General features: G+C 52.6%; 6 protein-coding genes and 1 non-coding gene across 7 annotated transcripts; 4 read left to right on the top strand and 3 right to left on the bottom strand.

The window, feature by feature from the left end:
* Positions 1-251: 251 nt before the first annotated feature.
* On the bottom strand, positions 252-2,366 carry SAICODRAFT_58430 (AMP deaminase; the record flags this gene model as incomplete). Its single annotated transcript, XM_019169605.1, has 5 exons — positions 252-725; positions 790-1,267; positions 1,328-1,635; positions 1,691-1,813; positions 1,866-2,366. The coding sequence occupies 5 exons, from the start codon at positions 2,364-2,366 to the stop codon at positions 252-254; spliced, it is 1,884 nt and encodes a 627-aa protein (XP_019023375.1).
* Positions 2,367-3,270: 904 nt separating this feature from the next.
* On the bottom strand, positions 3,271-4,803 carry SAICODRAFT_58353 (mitochondrial F1-Atpase; the record flags this gene model as incomplete). Its single annotated transcript, XM_019169601.1, has 1 exon — positions 3,271-4,803. A coding segment is annotated over one exon (1,533 nt), but the record flags the coding sequence as incomplete, so codon positions are not given.
* Positions 4,804-6,235: 1,432 nt separating this feature from the next.
* SAICODRAFT_t90 lies at positions 6,236-6,309 on the bottom strand. The gene has a single exon. It is a non-coding gene; the product is annotated as a tRNA-Ile (tRNA).
* A 271-nt stretch (positions 6,310-6,580) lies between these two features.
* Positions 6,581-8,477, top strand: SAICODRAFT_132352 (DUF300-domain-containing protein). The gene is made up of 2 exons (XM_019165440.1): positions 6,581-6,909; positions 6,966-8,477. The coding sequence occupies exons 1-2, from the start codon at positions 6,689-6,691 to the stop codon at positions 8,398-8,400; spliced, it is 1,656 nt and encodes a 551-aa protein (XP_019023373.1). The 5' UTR covers positions 6,581-6,688; the 3' UTR covers positions 8,401-8,477.
* Positions 8,478-9,413: 936 nt separating this feature from the next.
* SAICODRAFT_30745 (PR-1-like protein) lies at positions 9,414-10,803 on the top strand. The gene has a single exon (XM_019167753.1). The coding sequence runs from the start codon at positions 9,564-9,566 to the stop codon at positions 10,749-10,751; it is 1,188 nt and encodes a 395-aa protein (XP_019023372.1). The 5' UTR covers positions 9,414-9,563; the 3' UTR covers positions 10,752-10,803.
* A 924-nt stretch (positions 10,804-11,727) lies between these two features.
* SAICODRAFT_132326 (uncharacterized protein) lies at positions 11,728-13,658 on the top strand. Its single transcript, XM_019165439.1, has 6 exons — positions 11,728-11,933; positions 11,989-12,170; positions 12,226-12,282; positions 12,385-13,178; positions 13,301-13,388; positions 13,439-13,658. The coding sequence occupies exons 2-5, from the start codon at positions 12,088-12,090 to the stop codon at positions 13,303-13,305; spliced, it is 939 nt and encodes a 312-aa protein (XP_019023371.1). The 5' UTR covers positions 11,728-11,933; positions 11,989-12,087; the 3' UTR covers positions 13,306-13,388; positions 13,439-13,658.
* On the top strand, positions 13,433-14,027 carry SAICODRAFT_30744 (uncharacterized protein; the record flags this gene model as incomplete). Its single annotated transcript, XM_019167752.1, has 1 exon — positions 13,433-14,027. A coding segment is annotated over exon 1 (458 nt), but the record flags the coding sequence as incomplete, so codon positions are not given.
* Between the last annotated feature and the right edge of the window lie 283 nt (positions 14,028-14,310).

Raw genomic sequence — 14,310 nt, 5'->3', positions numbered from 1 at the left:
TTGGATGACGAGAGATGGAACGAAGGGAAGACTGGATGAATGCTCTTTTGTTGATGCCTTTGGAGTTCAAGTAAGTTCGCGCCAGCCAAAGATTTCCAAGGCTTATCGGCCGTTTGCGCAGAGTCTGCAGGCGGAGCTGAGAAACCGCAGGAGTCCACGCCGTCTGTGAACTCACTTAACAAAGATGTTAAATAATTTACTACACCCTATTATGATTTGACATACCCAACTATCATCAGTACGACGAAAGATCAGTTCATCGCAGTCCTGAACCGTCCATTTACAAGATCACACTCAGCCTTCAACATATCCCACCTATACTTCAGCCTCAAATCCGGCACGTTCGTCTTTTGGATATCATTCCCCTCCGGCCCGGGGTTATAGCAATTCTTGCCCAACCAATGCTGTTTAACCTCCATCTCCCATCCAGACTGCAACACAGAGTTCCGTGCGAGCTCGCACATGTCCATTGATGACATTTTCCAGATCTGTGCAGCGACGGAGAATTCTTCCATAAGGGGCTCCTTGGTGAAGTGGAAGAGGAGGGGATCGTCGGTGGAGAGCGAAACGTTTAGACCGCGGCGGAAGAAGGATGGGAGTGGGTTTCGCTCGTAGGCGAGGAAGAGGGCGTTGTTCGAGAGGGGTGACATGGCGATACCGATTTGCTGGAGGTAGAAGAGGTACTGGAGTAATGGCACCTTGCGGAGCATGATACCGTGACTCACCTACATCACTGACGTTAGCACATACTCAAGCAACTGCAATTGTACCATGATGGCATCGACATACCGAATGACAAGTCAAGAACGCAGTGGCTAAATGCTCGCTATCACCCGCCTCACCACAGTGAGGCCTCAACAAAAACGTATTGAACCCCCTCTCCTTCCTCCACGCATTCAAACTCGTCATATTCGCATACATGAAATAAATCCAGTAACTGTACGGCGGGTTCTGCGCATTATCCCACTCCCTCGGCTCCGGGTACTTTCTCCAAATACGTCTCTCGTTCTTTGATTCGTCGTCGACAGAGTCAAATCCGATCACGCGCTGGAGAAAGATGTGGAGTTTAGGGTGAGAGGCAGGGTCTTTTGTGACTTCGAAGAGAGGTTCGAAGATATTACGGATGACGTCGGCGAAGTTAGAGACGATATTGGAGGATTTGTAGATGTTGTAGAGACGGGGAATCTGGATCAACCAACGGATGTTGTGAGAGAAGAGCTTGTTGTCGATAACCCAAGCTGCGAGTTTGTCCCATTCGTCAACAGATCTGTGTAAGATGAGCATTAGTCAAACGTTCAACGTGGGATGCAATACATAAGCTTCTTACCGTCCATAAATCGAGATTCGGTACTCGGCCATCTGATATTTCCCTACCTCCATATCCCCGATTACCTCCTTCGTCAACTCCGCGAGGTACCTTCCCTGAATATAGTTATCCGTCTTCAAGAAGATCTCACGCAAACGAGATTCTCCGATTGGGTTATACTTCAAGTTGAACTTGTCAAATCGGTGGAAAGAGTCTTTGTGTGCGTGCATATCGAGGGTGTCGATAGAAAGATCATAGGCGGTAAGAGAGAGCGAGTCGAATACTTCGCGGAGAGTGAGGTGTTTGCCATCACGGAAGATAACCATTTCCTGTAACATGGTGAGCTTACCGACAAAGGGCTCAGTTAAGGGATCGATATCATACTTCAGGACTCTTCTTCAACTTCGACTTGATGAACCGGAGCAAGTGCTTCTGGTTCATACAAGCGGAGTGGTGAATATGGGTATCCACCTTTCGCACATTATAAAAATCACGATGAGGAACTCTCTGACAATCATGTCAGCGTGTGTAAAACATGCCAATTGACATTGCGACAAACTTTGGTAGCAGCCAGTTCCTCGAACTCGTTCTGAAGGATGTACATATTCCACTTGCCCTCGAGGTACTGTAACCGTCTGAACGCAAAACTCTTCGCGGGACCGTCACTTGCGATCTCAGAGATGGCTTCCAGATCGAGGTAATAATCCCTGATGGTCGGTACATCCACGATCTTTTCGTTATCAGAGCGAGAGACTTGGTATACACCAGACCTGTCCATCTCCCACGCATACTCATGGCTACCCGGGATCTCACATTTCTCAAAGTCAAAGTCCGCGCCGACCGCCTCAGGGATACTTTGCTTTGGAGGGTGATTCGGAGTGGGAGGGTACACCTTCCACTTGCCGACCTCGTCTCTGGGGTTATCTCCATCACGCTGGTTACTAAGCTTGATGTACTTCTCACGGAGATTGATACAGTGCTGGATGTTTTGGAAGATCGCGGCGACCTCGGGTGTGATCGTCGGTGTCGTTGCACCTGTACCAGTTGGAGCTTCGGGCATGGGCATGGGTGCTGACGCTGTCTCGTTCTGTACTGGACCAGCAGTTGCGGGGGGAGGACGGAATGGTGGAGGAGCCTGCCCGGCGGAGGAAGTTGGAGGACGAGAAGAGACGGAGTTGTTGTTTGTAGGAAGGGATTTAGACATGGCGGATGCTGTCCGTTCACGGCCAGTTGCGTTGAGCCATTGCTTAGGGCCGACCTGTACATTCTTGTTAGCCTCCCGCTCTCCATGGAAGCTAAGGCCAAGTCAACGCACGCTCAACAACTTCTTGTCCGTGGCATAATCGTAGAACGGATGCGGATGCTCATCCTCCTCCTCCGGATCCTCCCCGTTCTCCTCGGTCCTCATACTTCCCCGTCTCTGCGGTCCCTCGGACATGATGAAGCTCGAGAATGACCCCGCGAGTAGCGATCCGGTTGGTGAATGAGGCATAGACATGAAGTCGTCCTCGTCGTTCATTGCGCTGTGCTGGGATCTACCGCCACACATTTACCCTTATTTGCGGGTGTTAGGAGTGTCGGTGATGAAATGTGCGCAAACCTTATCTCGGGTCACATGTACCGAGGAGCCCATGCACAGAAGCTCAACTCTATGAATGGGAGAAAACTATCGAGTTTGTAAGGTTGGCAAGATCTGAATAGATTGCTCGACTTCACTTCAGGCGTACTTCTCACCTTTACGTTGGGTTATATGAAGGACAGTCACGGTGACGAGCAGAAACATCGATATGGGAAAAAGAACTTTTCATATTTTAGACAATTCCTCCATCCTACAACCACCGCAGTTACAAAATTAGTGGGCGTACCCCTAACCTATCACCCCGTAAGATACAATACAAGTAGCGTTCTCCATTCAGTTAACGCACATCACCCCAGTCTATGCAGCATGCTCGAATGCAAATTGCTTAGAAAGAGGCCAAGAACTCCTTAGCGACGTCACGGATACGGGCGTCCAACTCCTTGGAGATCTGTCCCTCGGTCTTGATCTTCTCCTGGATGTCAGAGGCGTTGGCCTTGATGTGGGCCAAGAACTTCTTCTCGAACTCAGTGATGCGGTTAACGGGAAGGGTGTCCAAAAGACCGTTAACACCACAGAAGATGAGAGGAACCTGGTCCTCAACAGACATAGGAGAGTACTGGGGCTGCTTCAACAACTCAGTCAAACGCTCACCACGGCTGAGGGTCTGCTTGGTGGAGGCATCCAAGTCGGAACCGAACTGGGCGAAAGCGGCGACCTCACGGTACTGAGCCAAGAAAAGCTTCAAGGAACCAGCGACCTGCTTCATGGCCTTGACCTGAGCGGCGGAACCGACACGGGAGACGGAAAGACCGACGTTAATGGCGGGACGGATACCCTTGAAGAACAACTCAGCCTCCAAGAAGATCTGACCGTCAGTGATGGAAATGACGTTGGTAGGAATGTAAGCGGAGACATCACCACCCTGGGTCTCAATGATGGGGAGGGCAGTCAAGGAACCACCACCGAACTTCTCGTTCATCTTAGCAGCACGCTCGAGGAGACGAGAGTGGAGGTAGAAAACGTCTCCGGGGTAAGCCTCACGACCGGGGGGACGACGAAGCAAAAGGGACATCTGACGGTAAGCGACGGCCTGCTTGGACAAGTCATCGTAGATGATCAAGGCGTGGCGACCGTTGTCACGGAACCACTCACCCATAGCACATCCAGAGAAAGGAGCGATGTACTGAAGGGGAGCAGCCTCGGAAGCAGTAGCAGCGACGACGATGGAGTACTTCAAGGCGTCGTTCTCCTCGAGGGTCTGGACGAGCTGAGCAACGGTGGAACGCTTCTGACCGACAGCGACGTAGACACAGTAGAGCTTCTTGGACTCGTCAGAGGAGTCGTTCCAGCGCTTCTGGTTAAGGATGGTGTCGAGAGCGACAGCGGTCTTACCGGTCTGACGATCACCAATAATCAACTCACGCTGACCACGACCGACGGGAACCATGGCGTCGACGGACTTCAAACCAGTCTGCATGGGCTCGTTGACGGAACGACGGGGCAAGATACCGGGAGCCTTCAACTGAGCACGACGACGCTCGGAGGCCTTGATGGGGCCCTTACCGTCGATGGGGTTACCGAGGGCATCGACGACACGGCCCAAAAGCTCGGGCCCGACGGGAACGTCGACAATCTCACCGGTACGCTTAACGGTCTCACCCTCCTTGACGAGACGGTCGTTACCGAACAACACACAACCGACCTGGCCGGCTTCCAAGTTAAGAGCCATACCCTTGACACCAGAGGCGAACTCGACCAACTCCTCAGCCTGGACGTTGTTCAAACCGTGGACACGGGCAATACCGTCTCCGACGGAGAGAACACGACCGGTCTCGGCGAGGTTGATCTCAGCAGCGGCACCACGGATGCGCTCCTCGAGGATGGAGGAAACCTCAGTGGGGGAGGCCTTGGCCTCGGCATAGCCACGGGCAGCGATAGAAGGAACAGCACGGGTGGCCTGTAAAAACGAGAATTAGCCATTGTACTTTCTCGTTTCTTTTCATCCGTTGTGTCTGAATGCATTCTAGGCCCTCGGGAAAAGTTTTGATGTGACATCAGATAAAGGATCACCGGCAGATCAAAGACGTGAAATCGGCGTTGAAATGGGTCGAGAAGCATTGTCGAAAGTATATGCTGTATATGGAAAAAGGATTGCTTCAATTCTTCGTGTCTTTGTGTGATCTGCCGGTTCTCCGGAATTGACGTCGTTTCGACACCCCGAGGCATTTTCACCCTCCAGCAACGAACAGCGTTCATCATTCATTGCCTTCGCGATCCAATTGATCCTCTTCTCCCTCTCTGTACCACACGCTTCCCTCCAACTCGGTCGAATTGCCACATGTCCCTCTCTTCCGTCATCATCAAAAACTTTTCCTCGAGGCCGATGCAGACAGACACAGAGAACGAGGAAAGGGAATACTCACAGCACCGACGGCAGACCTCCTGGCAACAGAAGCAATGGCGGGCGTAGCCGAACGAACAGCCGAACGGAACATTTTTGTTATGTGGTGTGGTATATGGGTGGGGGGGTGGAGAGGAGATGGAAGCAGTGAGATTTTGGCGGGCAAGGTGCTGACGATTCGCGGCTCCGGAGAAATGGACCTTTGTGCAGAAAAGATGTCGACGGGGATGCTAAAAGGAACAGAATTATGGGCAGATCTTTAAAAATCAGTTGTCCGTTTTCCGTGTATTCTTGGGAACTGACGATGAGGGCCATCGCGGGTGACTTCGGACCTCAGCCCGTTGCAGGTCTTCACGTCTCCGGATGTTACCACAGTACTGAGGACGAGTTGGAGGTCCCGGGCAGCAATTGCACACTCGTGCTCCCCATTTTTATATTTTCACATTCTGTGTGCACATTTAATCCTGCAAAAGTCCCACCGCTTCGCCTCGTTCGTAGCCAGTATCATTGCTATTGTGACCTTGCACGTATAAGTGAGGGAGAGACTTTGATGAAGCAGTAAGAACTCGCCAAAGTGCCCCCAGCATGATCCATTTACTGTCTTATCGATTGAATGTAGCATGATCTACCGGAGGTCTCAACTATTGTATTGCCAGCTGGCCTCCATTCAGATGGATCCCGCTCCGCGGTGCAGGTCTCATCTTTCACGCCCTTAAAGTCCCTGTACGAGCATACCTGAAGCCCGATCCATCGTCACGACTTAGAACAGACCTATGAATTGCTCGACGTCGCCCATATCTTACATGGACACAGTTCTTGCGACTTCTCACGCACCCAAATTGATCATGGGTGTGTTGTCCACGACGACATCAATGCGTCGGCATAACTTGAGCACAGACACGCAAAATTCGACTTTTCACCGTCAAGGCAGGGGAAAGGGAGGCAAAAGTGGTCACGGAGAGGCTCGAACTCTCAGCCTTGGCGTTATTAGCACCACGCGCTAACCAATTGCGCCACGCAACCTGTTAGGTGTTGAGCACCCGTTTTTAATTATATACTCTACTACCTAGCGCTTCATGAATGTTCCCACGCCTCTTGAGGATGCTCAGGATACATCCACTGCTGCTGGGTAACATGAACAATGCTAAGGCAATCACCCTGACTGCATTCCCAGTATCACCAGAGCACATGCGTCTCGGCGAACTTCCTCGCTTCGAAGCGATGCGCCTACCTGTGAGACATCTTGGTACTTGGCATACATGGTCCGTGCGCTCATATACACAACGCCAAGCATACGCATTCATAGACGGACATGAAACGCAGGACACCAAATTCCTCCATCACACGGCTCAGGAAGGTATCTTGAAGACCCGGTTGAGCAGCATTTAGTCGGACTGTCAAGATGCCGACCTGTTCTGTCACAGATACGGACGACACGATTGACCCGACACCAATCCTCCAGTACGGGAAGATCCACGTCTCGCTACATGCTATCGGCCAACTCTCTTGCGTCGTATTTGCCTTCGCAACTACAGTCGTTGCCGGATATCTGATATTCAGGCATGCAAGAAACTATCACACACCCGAAGAACAGCGGCATATAATCCGCATTGTGCTCATGCTGTACGTCCCATACCCCTTTATGCCTCCCGGTTCGGACAGCTTACCGGGGAAATCAGGCCAATATATGCCATCATATCGCTGTTCAGTTATCTCTATTATCCATGGGCGTTGTACTACACCACCGTACAAGACTGCTACGAGGCATTCGCCTTGGCATCGTTCTTTTTCCTGTTGACGCAATTTTTGGCACCGACACTACGGGAACAGCGTTTGCTCTTCATGTCGCGAGGTATGAAGAGAAAATGGGTGTGGCCACTGGGAAAATGGAGATGGCGACCGAGTGGCAGTGTCTGGTTCGAGATGATCAGATTCGGCACAATGCAATACGTCTTCATCCGCCCCGCCATGACCCTCGTCGCAGTCCTCACAAATGTCTTCGGCCTTTACTGCGAGTCATCCTACTCCCCCGTCTTCTCCCATATCTGGGTCCTCACAATCGATTCCATCTCCGTCTCGATCGCAATGATGGCCGTAATCGAGTTCGCTTACGAAATGACCGAAGAACTGAAACCCTATAACCCCGTGGGGAAACTGTTATGCATTAAGATGATCATTTTCTTTGTGTTTTGGCAGACTGTTGCCTTGGGATTCGCGTCGAGTTTTGGGTGGATTAAAGCGACGGAGTATTGGAGTCAGACTGATATCGAGACGGGGTTGAGCGCTATCTTAGTCTGCGTGGAGATGTTCATATTCGCATTGTTCCACTTACGGGCATTCACCTTCAAACCATACCTCATCACCTCGGCTGGCAATGGAGAAGTCAGGAAGACCCCGATACGGCCCGCCCTGATCGACTCCCTAAACCCGATGGACTTTATCCGCGCGGTATGGGATACCACACTCTGGCTCATCCGCATCTGTCTCCGTCGGCCGGACCCAACCGGTAAGCGGAAGAGTCTCCGAGAATGGGATCTTGTGCAAATTCGGGGACGAGGACGACCGGCACCTACCACTGGAGGTGACAACGGACGGGAGAGTTTGTTGGAGGGAACTTATGTACCACCGATGGTAGCTACGGAGATGAGAGCGGATTCAATCCCGATTATGGGGTGGAATAACATCGACATCGAACTCGATGAACGTAGGACCTCAACGGATGGGAGGTCTGAAGATGGGAGTCTGGATAGTCATGGGGTTGATAAGACGGATATTGTCGTACGTCCTGATGGATCTATCGCTGTCCGTCGCGAACGTTTTCCCAGGCGACAGGTGCCACCAGAGGATGAAGAGGAGGAGCGTGAGGAAGACGATGATAGCTGGTCCGATATCGGGGGTGACTCGGCAGTTGGACCGCAGACGGCTCATCATGAATTCTCTCCGAGCAAGATCAAGGAAACACCCAAACCAAATATCACCGTCCTTGAGCGTTCGATGAGTCATGAAACGACCGGCACTGGAGTGACCCCGGGGTTGGGGGTTGTATATCAAATCATCACCAACACTACGCCGCCCACGTACGTAGGGGACAGGTATCCGTTTCCATCGGAATAAGCACCATTGCCGATGAGTACGACGCCCGAGCCTATCGTACGGGGCCGTGCTGGCAGTGTCGGGACATCTTTGCAGACGGTGTCGAGAGCAAGGAGCCGGTCGGGGAGTGCGCCTATTCCATTGCAGCTACCATCACAAGTGCAGCAGTCACGGTCACGATCGGGCAGTGGTGCTAATGCTGGTGCTTCCCAATTGCTGAGTGTCCCGAGAGCCCCGAAGCTCCCGTCTTCGAGTCAGGTTGAAGAATACCACGGAATGTATCTTCACCCCAATATGACGTATGGAGAAGAGGAGAGGGAGCGGGGAAGGACGAGGCATAGGGAAGATAGGAGGAGTAGAGTACGGAGGCAACGATGAAAGCGGTGATGATCTTGACGTCGACCGCGAGGTGACGACGCGGATGAGCGTGCCGGGGGTCTTGAGCGACGCAATTGTCTATTGCCTTCGATCTTGACGTTGATGTCTTGGCAACTCAATTGCCTTCAAAAACCTTGCGTAAGCAATTGCAAGGGTTTGATTCTCAGTATCCTCCGATGATGCAAACGATGATGTCGAAATCCTCGTCAAGACAATGCAGATCACGCGGAGAAGCTCCTATCGTCATGATCCATCACAGCCATGCCCCAGTGCAGGACCCTTCACGTTCACCGGTTTCGCATGCTGAATTGGTAAGGTAGATGTTCCAGTTAGCCCCATCAAGCATAATCGCTATGAACCCTGAATGATCTCACTCTCCCCGATCCTTTCTTCCAAGTCTCAATCCGAATGGTCGCCTTGAGTTAAGATCTACGCACAGACTTCCATAACACTTCCCAATCGGGCTAGGGGATCCGTGCGTTGGAGCTGGTCTGTGCGCGCCCGCGTGGCCCGACCGTTATTCATGCAACGTCTGGCCTCGATCTGCTGAAGGAGGCGAAATATGCCAGTGCGGTCAGGAAGAAGGGAAGGAAGAAACCCTTGGCGTGATGATAACGAGGGGTTTCAGTCTTCTTTTGCGTTCCTTAGGTGTGGAGGTGTGGATCGATATGGAGTGCGGCTCGGGCTACGCTTTGATGCGGGTGAGGGCGTAATCTAAAGTTTATAAATATCGCGTACCCCAACGTGGTGTTTTGAAGGAGTTCTCCAACGAACAGATCAACGGATCAACAACTACAACAGACAACATGAAGCTCAGCGTGCTTCTCTCCGTTCTCGTAATCACTGCTGCAGTCAGTGATGCGGCTGCTACTCCCAAGTCCTCTACCGCTGTTGCGGCCAGTCCTAGGTCTACCTCTGCTTCCAAGCACGATGACTATGAGCACGATGGCGAGGATGACAACGACGACGATGATGAGCGTTGGTCCTCCCGCTGGTCTTCGCAGGGAAAGCCCACCGCGTGGAACCGTGCTGCGTCTACGACCTCGTACAAGCCTACGACTACCAAGAAGGTGACCACGACGACGAAGAAGACTACGACGAAGCCAACCACCAAGACTACGACGAAGCCAACCACCAAGACTACGACCAAGAAGTCTACCACCTTGAAGACCAGCACGAAGAAGCCCGCTACGACTTCGGCGGCTAAGGCTACGGTTTTGCAGAAAGCTGCGGTTGCCACTTCGTCCAGCAAGACTACGTCGAAGACTACCACCAAGACCACGAGCAAGACCACGTCCAAACCGACTACTAAGGCTGCGACGACTACGTCCAAGACGACTACTAAGGCTGCTACCACTACGCCGAAGACGACTACTAAGGCTGCTACCACTACGTCGAAGACTACCACCAAGCCTGCTACGACGACGTCTAAGACGACCACCAAGGCTGCCACTACCACGTCCAAGACCACGACTAAGGCCTCGACCACTACCACCAAGGCTTCTACCACTGCCGCTGCCGCTGCTACTTCCTCCGCTCAGGCCTTCATCAACACGATGTTGACCTCCCACAACGCCTACCGCGCTAAGCACCAGGCTCAACCTCTCGTCTGGAATAACACTTTGGCTACCTACGCCGTCAACCACGCCAACACCTGCAACTTCGCCCACACCGGCGGTCCCTACGGTGAGAACCTTGGTATCGGAACCTACTCCGACCCCACCGTCTACGTCGATATGTGGTACGACGAAGTCGCTCAGTACGACTTCTCCAACCCCGGCTTCAGTGAGGCCACGGGTCATTTCACCCAGTTGGTGTGGAACTCGACGACGCAGTTGGGATGTGGTTATGTCACAACTTGTCAGGGACAGGGAAACACTGGGTATCCTAATTACTTGGTTTGTGAGTACTACCCCCCGGGTAATGTGCAGTGGACTGGGAGTGGAGACCCGTGGAGGTTCTACAGGACCAATGTCTTCCCTGCAACGAGCTAAACGGGAGGTCTTGAGGGATGTTTCGTAATGGACATTATGATAGAGATGGACCTTTTTAGGATAGATATTCTTGATTACATGGTTATAATCTTATACTTTTGATACTCTTCGTCACTCATGATCAGCGCTCGTTCCATGGCTTAAGTCATTCCTGTTTGTGCAGTGGGTCATACGAAACGCTGGCGGTTACGGAGGGCGTGTCACCGTTACTAGCCGCGCTAAGCCTCATTCGGGCAGCCCCGCGACGGATACGTCACTGCTATCCCCTCGAACAGAAAGCTGATAACTCTGATAGCGAATTTTGAACTCTCTCATCGAGGAGGCAGCTTTTTCTCTTGCACGCTCATGCACGCTCATGCACCCACACGTATTCCATCTTTGCCGCTGCACGTCGATAACGCTAATCACGCACGCAGCACGGGTGCGGAGGCACCGCCTGACCAACCATAAAGACAAGGACAAACCCCGTTGACAACCTCCAGCTCGCCAGCATTTACTCCACATTGTCATCCGATTTTGAGTTGTGACGGCGCAGATTTGAAGAGGTATGTCGTCCTGAGAGGATGTGGGAAGACGACTTCGCACGGTGTGTGGGTGCTGATTGTGGTTACGTGTACAGGTTTTACGGTCCGCCATCTATCCGCAGCGAGTTCAAATCATTTCAACGAGTTTCAAAGCTATTCATCAGATCTCTGAGGTGGTTTAGGCAATGTATGCTCACTCTCCATCCTCCTCCTTCCTCGTCTAACCCACCCATCTTCAGCATGTCCACCACTGGCCACAGACCCCACCCCCTTCGCGCATACATCCGCCTAACCCCCCTCGGCCCCTCCGATCACGCTCCTCGTACCATCACCCTCCACCCTAATAAACGCATCTACATCGGTCGCTCCTCGGTTGATCCTCGTAAAGGCAGGCTTACAACCCAGGATACCTTGTGGTTCGATTCGGCCGTGTTGAGCCGTACGCATGCTTGTATCGAGTTCGATGGAATTGGTGTCAAGGTTTGGGATTTTGGGAGTAGCCATGGGACTTGGCTTGAGGCTGGGGTCGGGACGCCGGGGTGGAGTGATATTGGTGTTGGGGGTGGGAAGGGGCAGAAGGTTCCTGGGGAGGGGTTTGGGGTGCCGTTGTTGAGGGGTAACAAGATTATGTTTGGGAATGATGTTGAGAAAGACGGAGGTTGATACTCGATTCCTTCGTTACCTGGTGAACGGTTGCTAACGAGTATTAACAGTTACACATGAAGCAGTCAAGTGCATCGCGAACGTCTTGATTCGTGGACCGGATACTCCGTATCCTTCGTACCGGGGTATCTATAACTACTATTCTGCGGATGAGGCTTTCTCGAGGCAGGATGTTAGTGCTGAGATGCATCCGGATGCCAGCGACTTCCTGTCCAAGCAGATGCATGTTGGGGTGTACGTGAACCCCCAGTATCTCTTCATGAGTATATCACTGATAGGAAAAGCAGGTTGAGACAGAGTCCGTGGATTCAGTCGCCTGACGTTGGGTATTTCCCCACGACAGAGTATGTTGCAAGGGTCCTCGAGAGGGTCGCACTTCCCAAGCCTCAGGACAGGTATATACCGTCCCTCTCCCTCAAACCTTCCATCTGTTAACGCATGCATAGGTTGAATTTGAGTGCGAAGAATCTTCAGAAGCTCATGCTCCTTAAATTCCAGAGCATCGTCACGAGTCAACTGCACACCCAGAAACCCGCCCCCACACGCGCTGCTCTGGACATCTGCAGCCTCATCACCCTCGGTACTCCCCAGCCGCCCATTAGCCCAGACGAGTTCAAGTGTCTCGTCCAACTCTGGGCCCGTGTCGTCTACGTCATCAACACAATCGGCAAACCCGAATCCCCCACCTCCCCCGCAACCGACTTCAAACCCCTCATCCTCCAACGCTTCGAAATCAAATCCCTCTGCGAAGAAGACCGCGAACTCCCCATCACCGAGTTCCGCGATAAGATCTTCGAGTTGGCGAATGAGTTGGGGTTCATAAGTGATGTTGCGAGGAACCCTGATATCCTTGGGTATGCCGGGCAGGGAAGGGCGATTAAGGGAACGTTTACGGAGGCGATGAGGGAGATTTGCCGGGAGGCGTATGCCAGGTTGAGGGAGTCGGGGGAGGTTGAGAGGAGGGGGAGGGGACTTGGGAGGTTTGTGACCCCGGAGGATGAGGTGATTGAACCCAGGGGTGGTGAAGGGTCGCACTATAGGCCTGTTAGTCCTGGTACTGAGCAAGGTGCTGGTGCCGGTGCTGAGGCGCCCAGTCCTGGTTACTCACCTCCCACGCCTCAACACGAGTTTGTTGGCGAGAGGCCGTTGCTGCCCATGGGCGAGTTTGTCGACCCGAGGGATGTTGGCGGGATGGTGGATAGGAGGATGGCGGAGCAGGAGATGGACGTCGAGTATGAGGGTGAGGGCGACTTCAGCGATACCGATGTTGAGGTGGGTGAGGTTATTGTCATTGAGGATGATGAGACACCCATTGCGCCGGATATGGACGGGGCGAGGAACGTCATTCTTGTTGAGGATGAGGATGAGACTGACTTTGATAAGGAGGAGGAACGTGTGAGACAGGAGGAGTATGAACGCGAGTTCGAGGAGCGTGCCAGGACTGATGAGAGCGAAGATGGATCGTTTTCGTCGTCAGAGGAGAGTAGCAGCGTGGACGAGAGTGAGAGTGAGGAGGAGGTTGATAAGGAGCAGATGGCGCGTGATGCTATCTATCGTGGGACGCTGCTTGCCATGCTTGAACGTCGTGAGAGGGCGGAAAACATGGCTCGTCAGAGGATTGCACCAGCGGTTTCCTCTCCAGTTGCAGCTCCCAGAACCTTCACGCTTCCTACCCCGCCTGCGCGTGAGCCTGTTCTCCAGCCTCCGCCGGAGTCATTCATGATGGAGCAGTACCTCGAGGCCCGTCGGAAGCTCTTGCAGGTTGAGAAGGAGTTGGAGAGTGCGAATCAGAAGTTGGTTGAGACGCATAATCAGCAGGGTGTCAAGAGGAAGCGTGAGGATGATGAGGAGGAGGTCCCGGTTCCCAGAGCCGTAGAGGTTGCGCCTGTTGTGGATAATGACGCCATGGTTATCGACGATGAGCCTACCGAAGAACAGGAGGAGAAGCAGGGGCCGGCGAAGAAGAAGGCGAGGTTTGGGTATGTCGCCAGTGCTTTGGGGGGTGTTGTTCTTGGTGGTGTGGCTATGTTTGCGGGGTTGGTGGCCAGTGCTGCGGGTAACTGAGCCAGGTGAGCCGTATGCGGGGGAGTATGTGTACAGTACAGCAGGCAGGGAGGTATTGGGTTGGATTTCTATGTATCGGTATGGGGCGTATTCTTATTTCTTTCTTTCCTCTTCTTTTGGGTATGGCCGGTATGCGGTTGTTGACGTCGTTCTGGTTTTTTGACTTGCTTAATATTGACACGTTTGTATGGGTAACCGAATTTCCATTGCTGTTTGTAGCATGATGGGTGGTATGATACAAAATATCGACTCCAACGTCATCCTTAACGACTTCGAAGGCCTGTCCCAGCGCTTCCTTCTTCACTTCC

The sequence above is a fragment of the Saitoella complicata genome, assembly GCF_001661265.1.
Source record: "Saitoella complicata NRRL Y-17804 unplaced genomic scaffold SAICOscaffold_15, whole genome shotgun sequence".
Taxonomy (NCBI): domain Eukaryota; kingdom Fungi; phylum Ascomycota; class Saitoellomycetes; order Saitoellales; family Saitoellaceae; genus Saitoella; species Saitoella complicata.
Note: the sequence above shows the minus strand (reverse complement) of the source record. Positions and strands in the feature narration are given on the sequence as shown.

Coding starts and splice junctions, on each gene's coding strand:
- SAICODRAFT_132352 (XM_019165440.1), top strand. CDS start 6,689: ATGCCGACCTGTTCTGTCACAGATACGGACGACACGATTGACCCGACA. Junction 6,910..6,965: donor ATCCGCATTGTGCTCATGCT/GTACGTCCCATA, acceptor CGGGGAAATCAG/GCCAATATATGCCATCATAT.
- SAICODRAFT_30745 (XM_019167753.1), top strand. CDS start 9,564: ATGAAGCTCAGCGTGCTTCTCTCCGTTCTCGTAATCACTGCTGCAGTC.
- SAICODRAFT_132326 (XM_019165439.1), top strand. CDS start 12,088: ATGAGGCTTTCTCGAGGCAGGATGTTAGTGCTGAGATGCATCCGGATG. Junction 12,171..12,225: donor CCAAGCAGATGCATGTTGGG/GTGTACGTGAAC, acceptor TAGGAAAAGCAG/GTTGAGACAGAGTCCGTGGA. Junction 12,283..12,384: donor GGGTATTTCCCCACGACAGA/GTATGTTGCAAG, acceptor ACGCATGCATAG/GTTGAATTTGAGTGCGAAGA.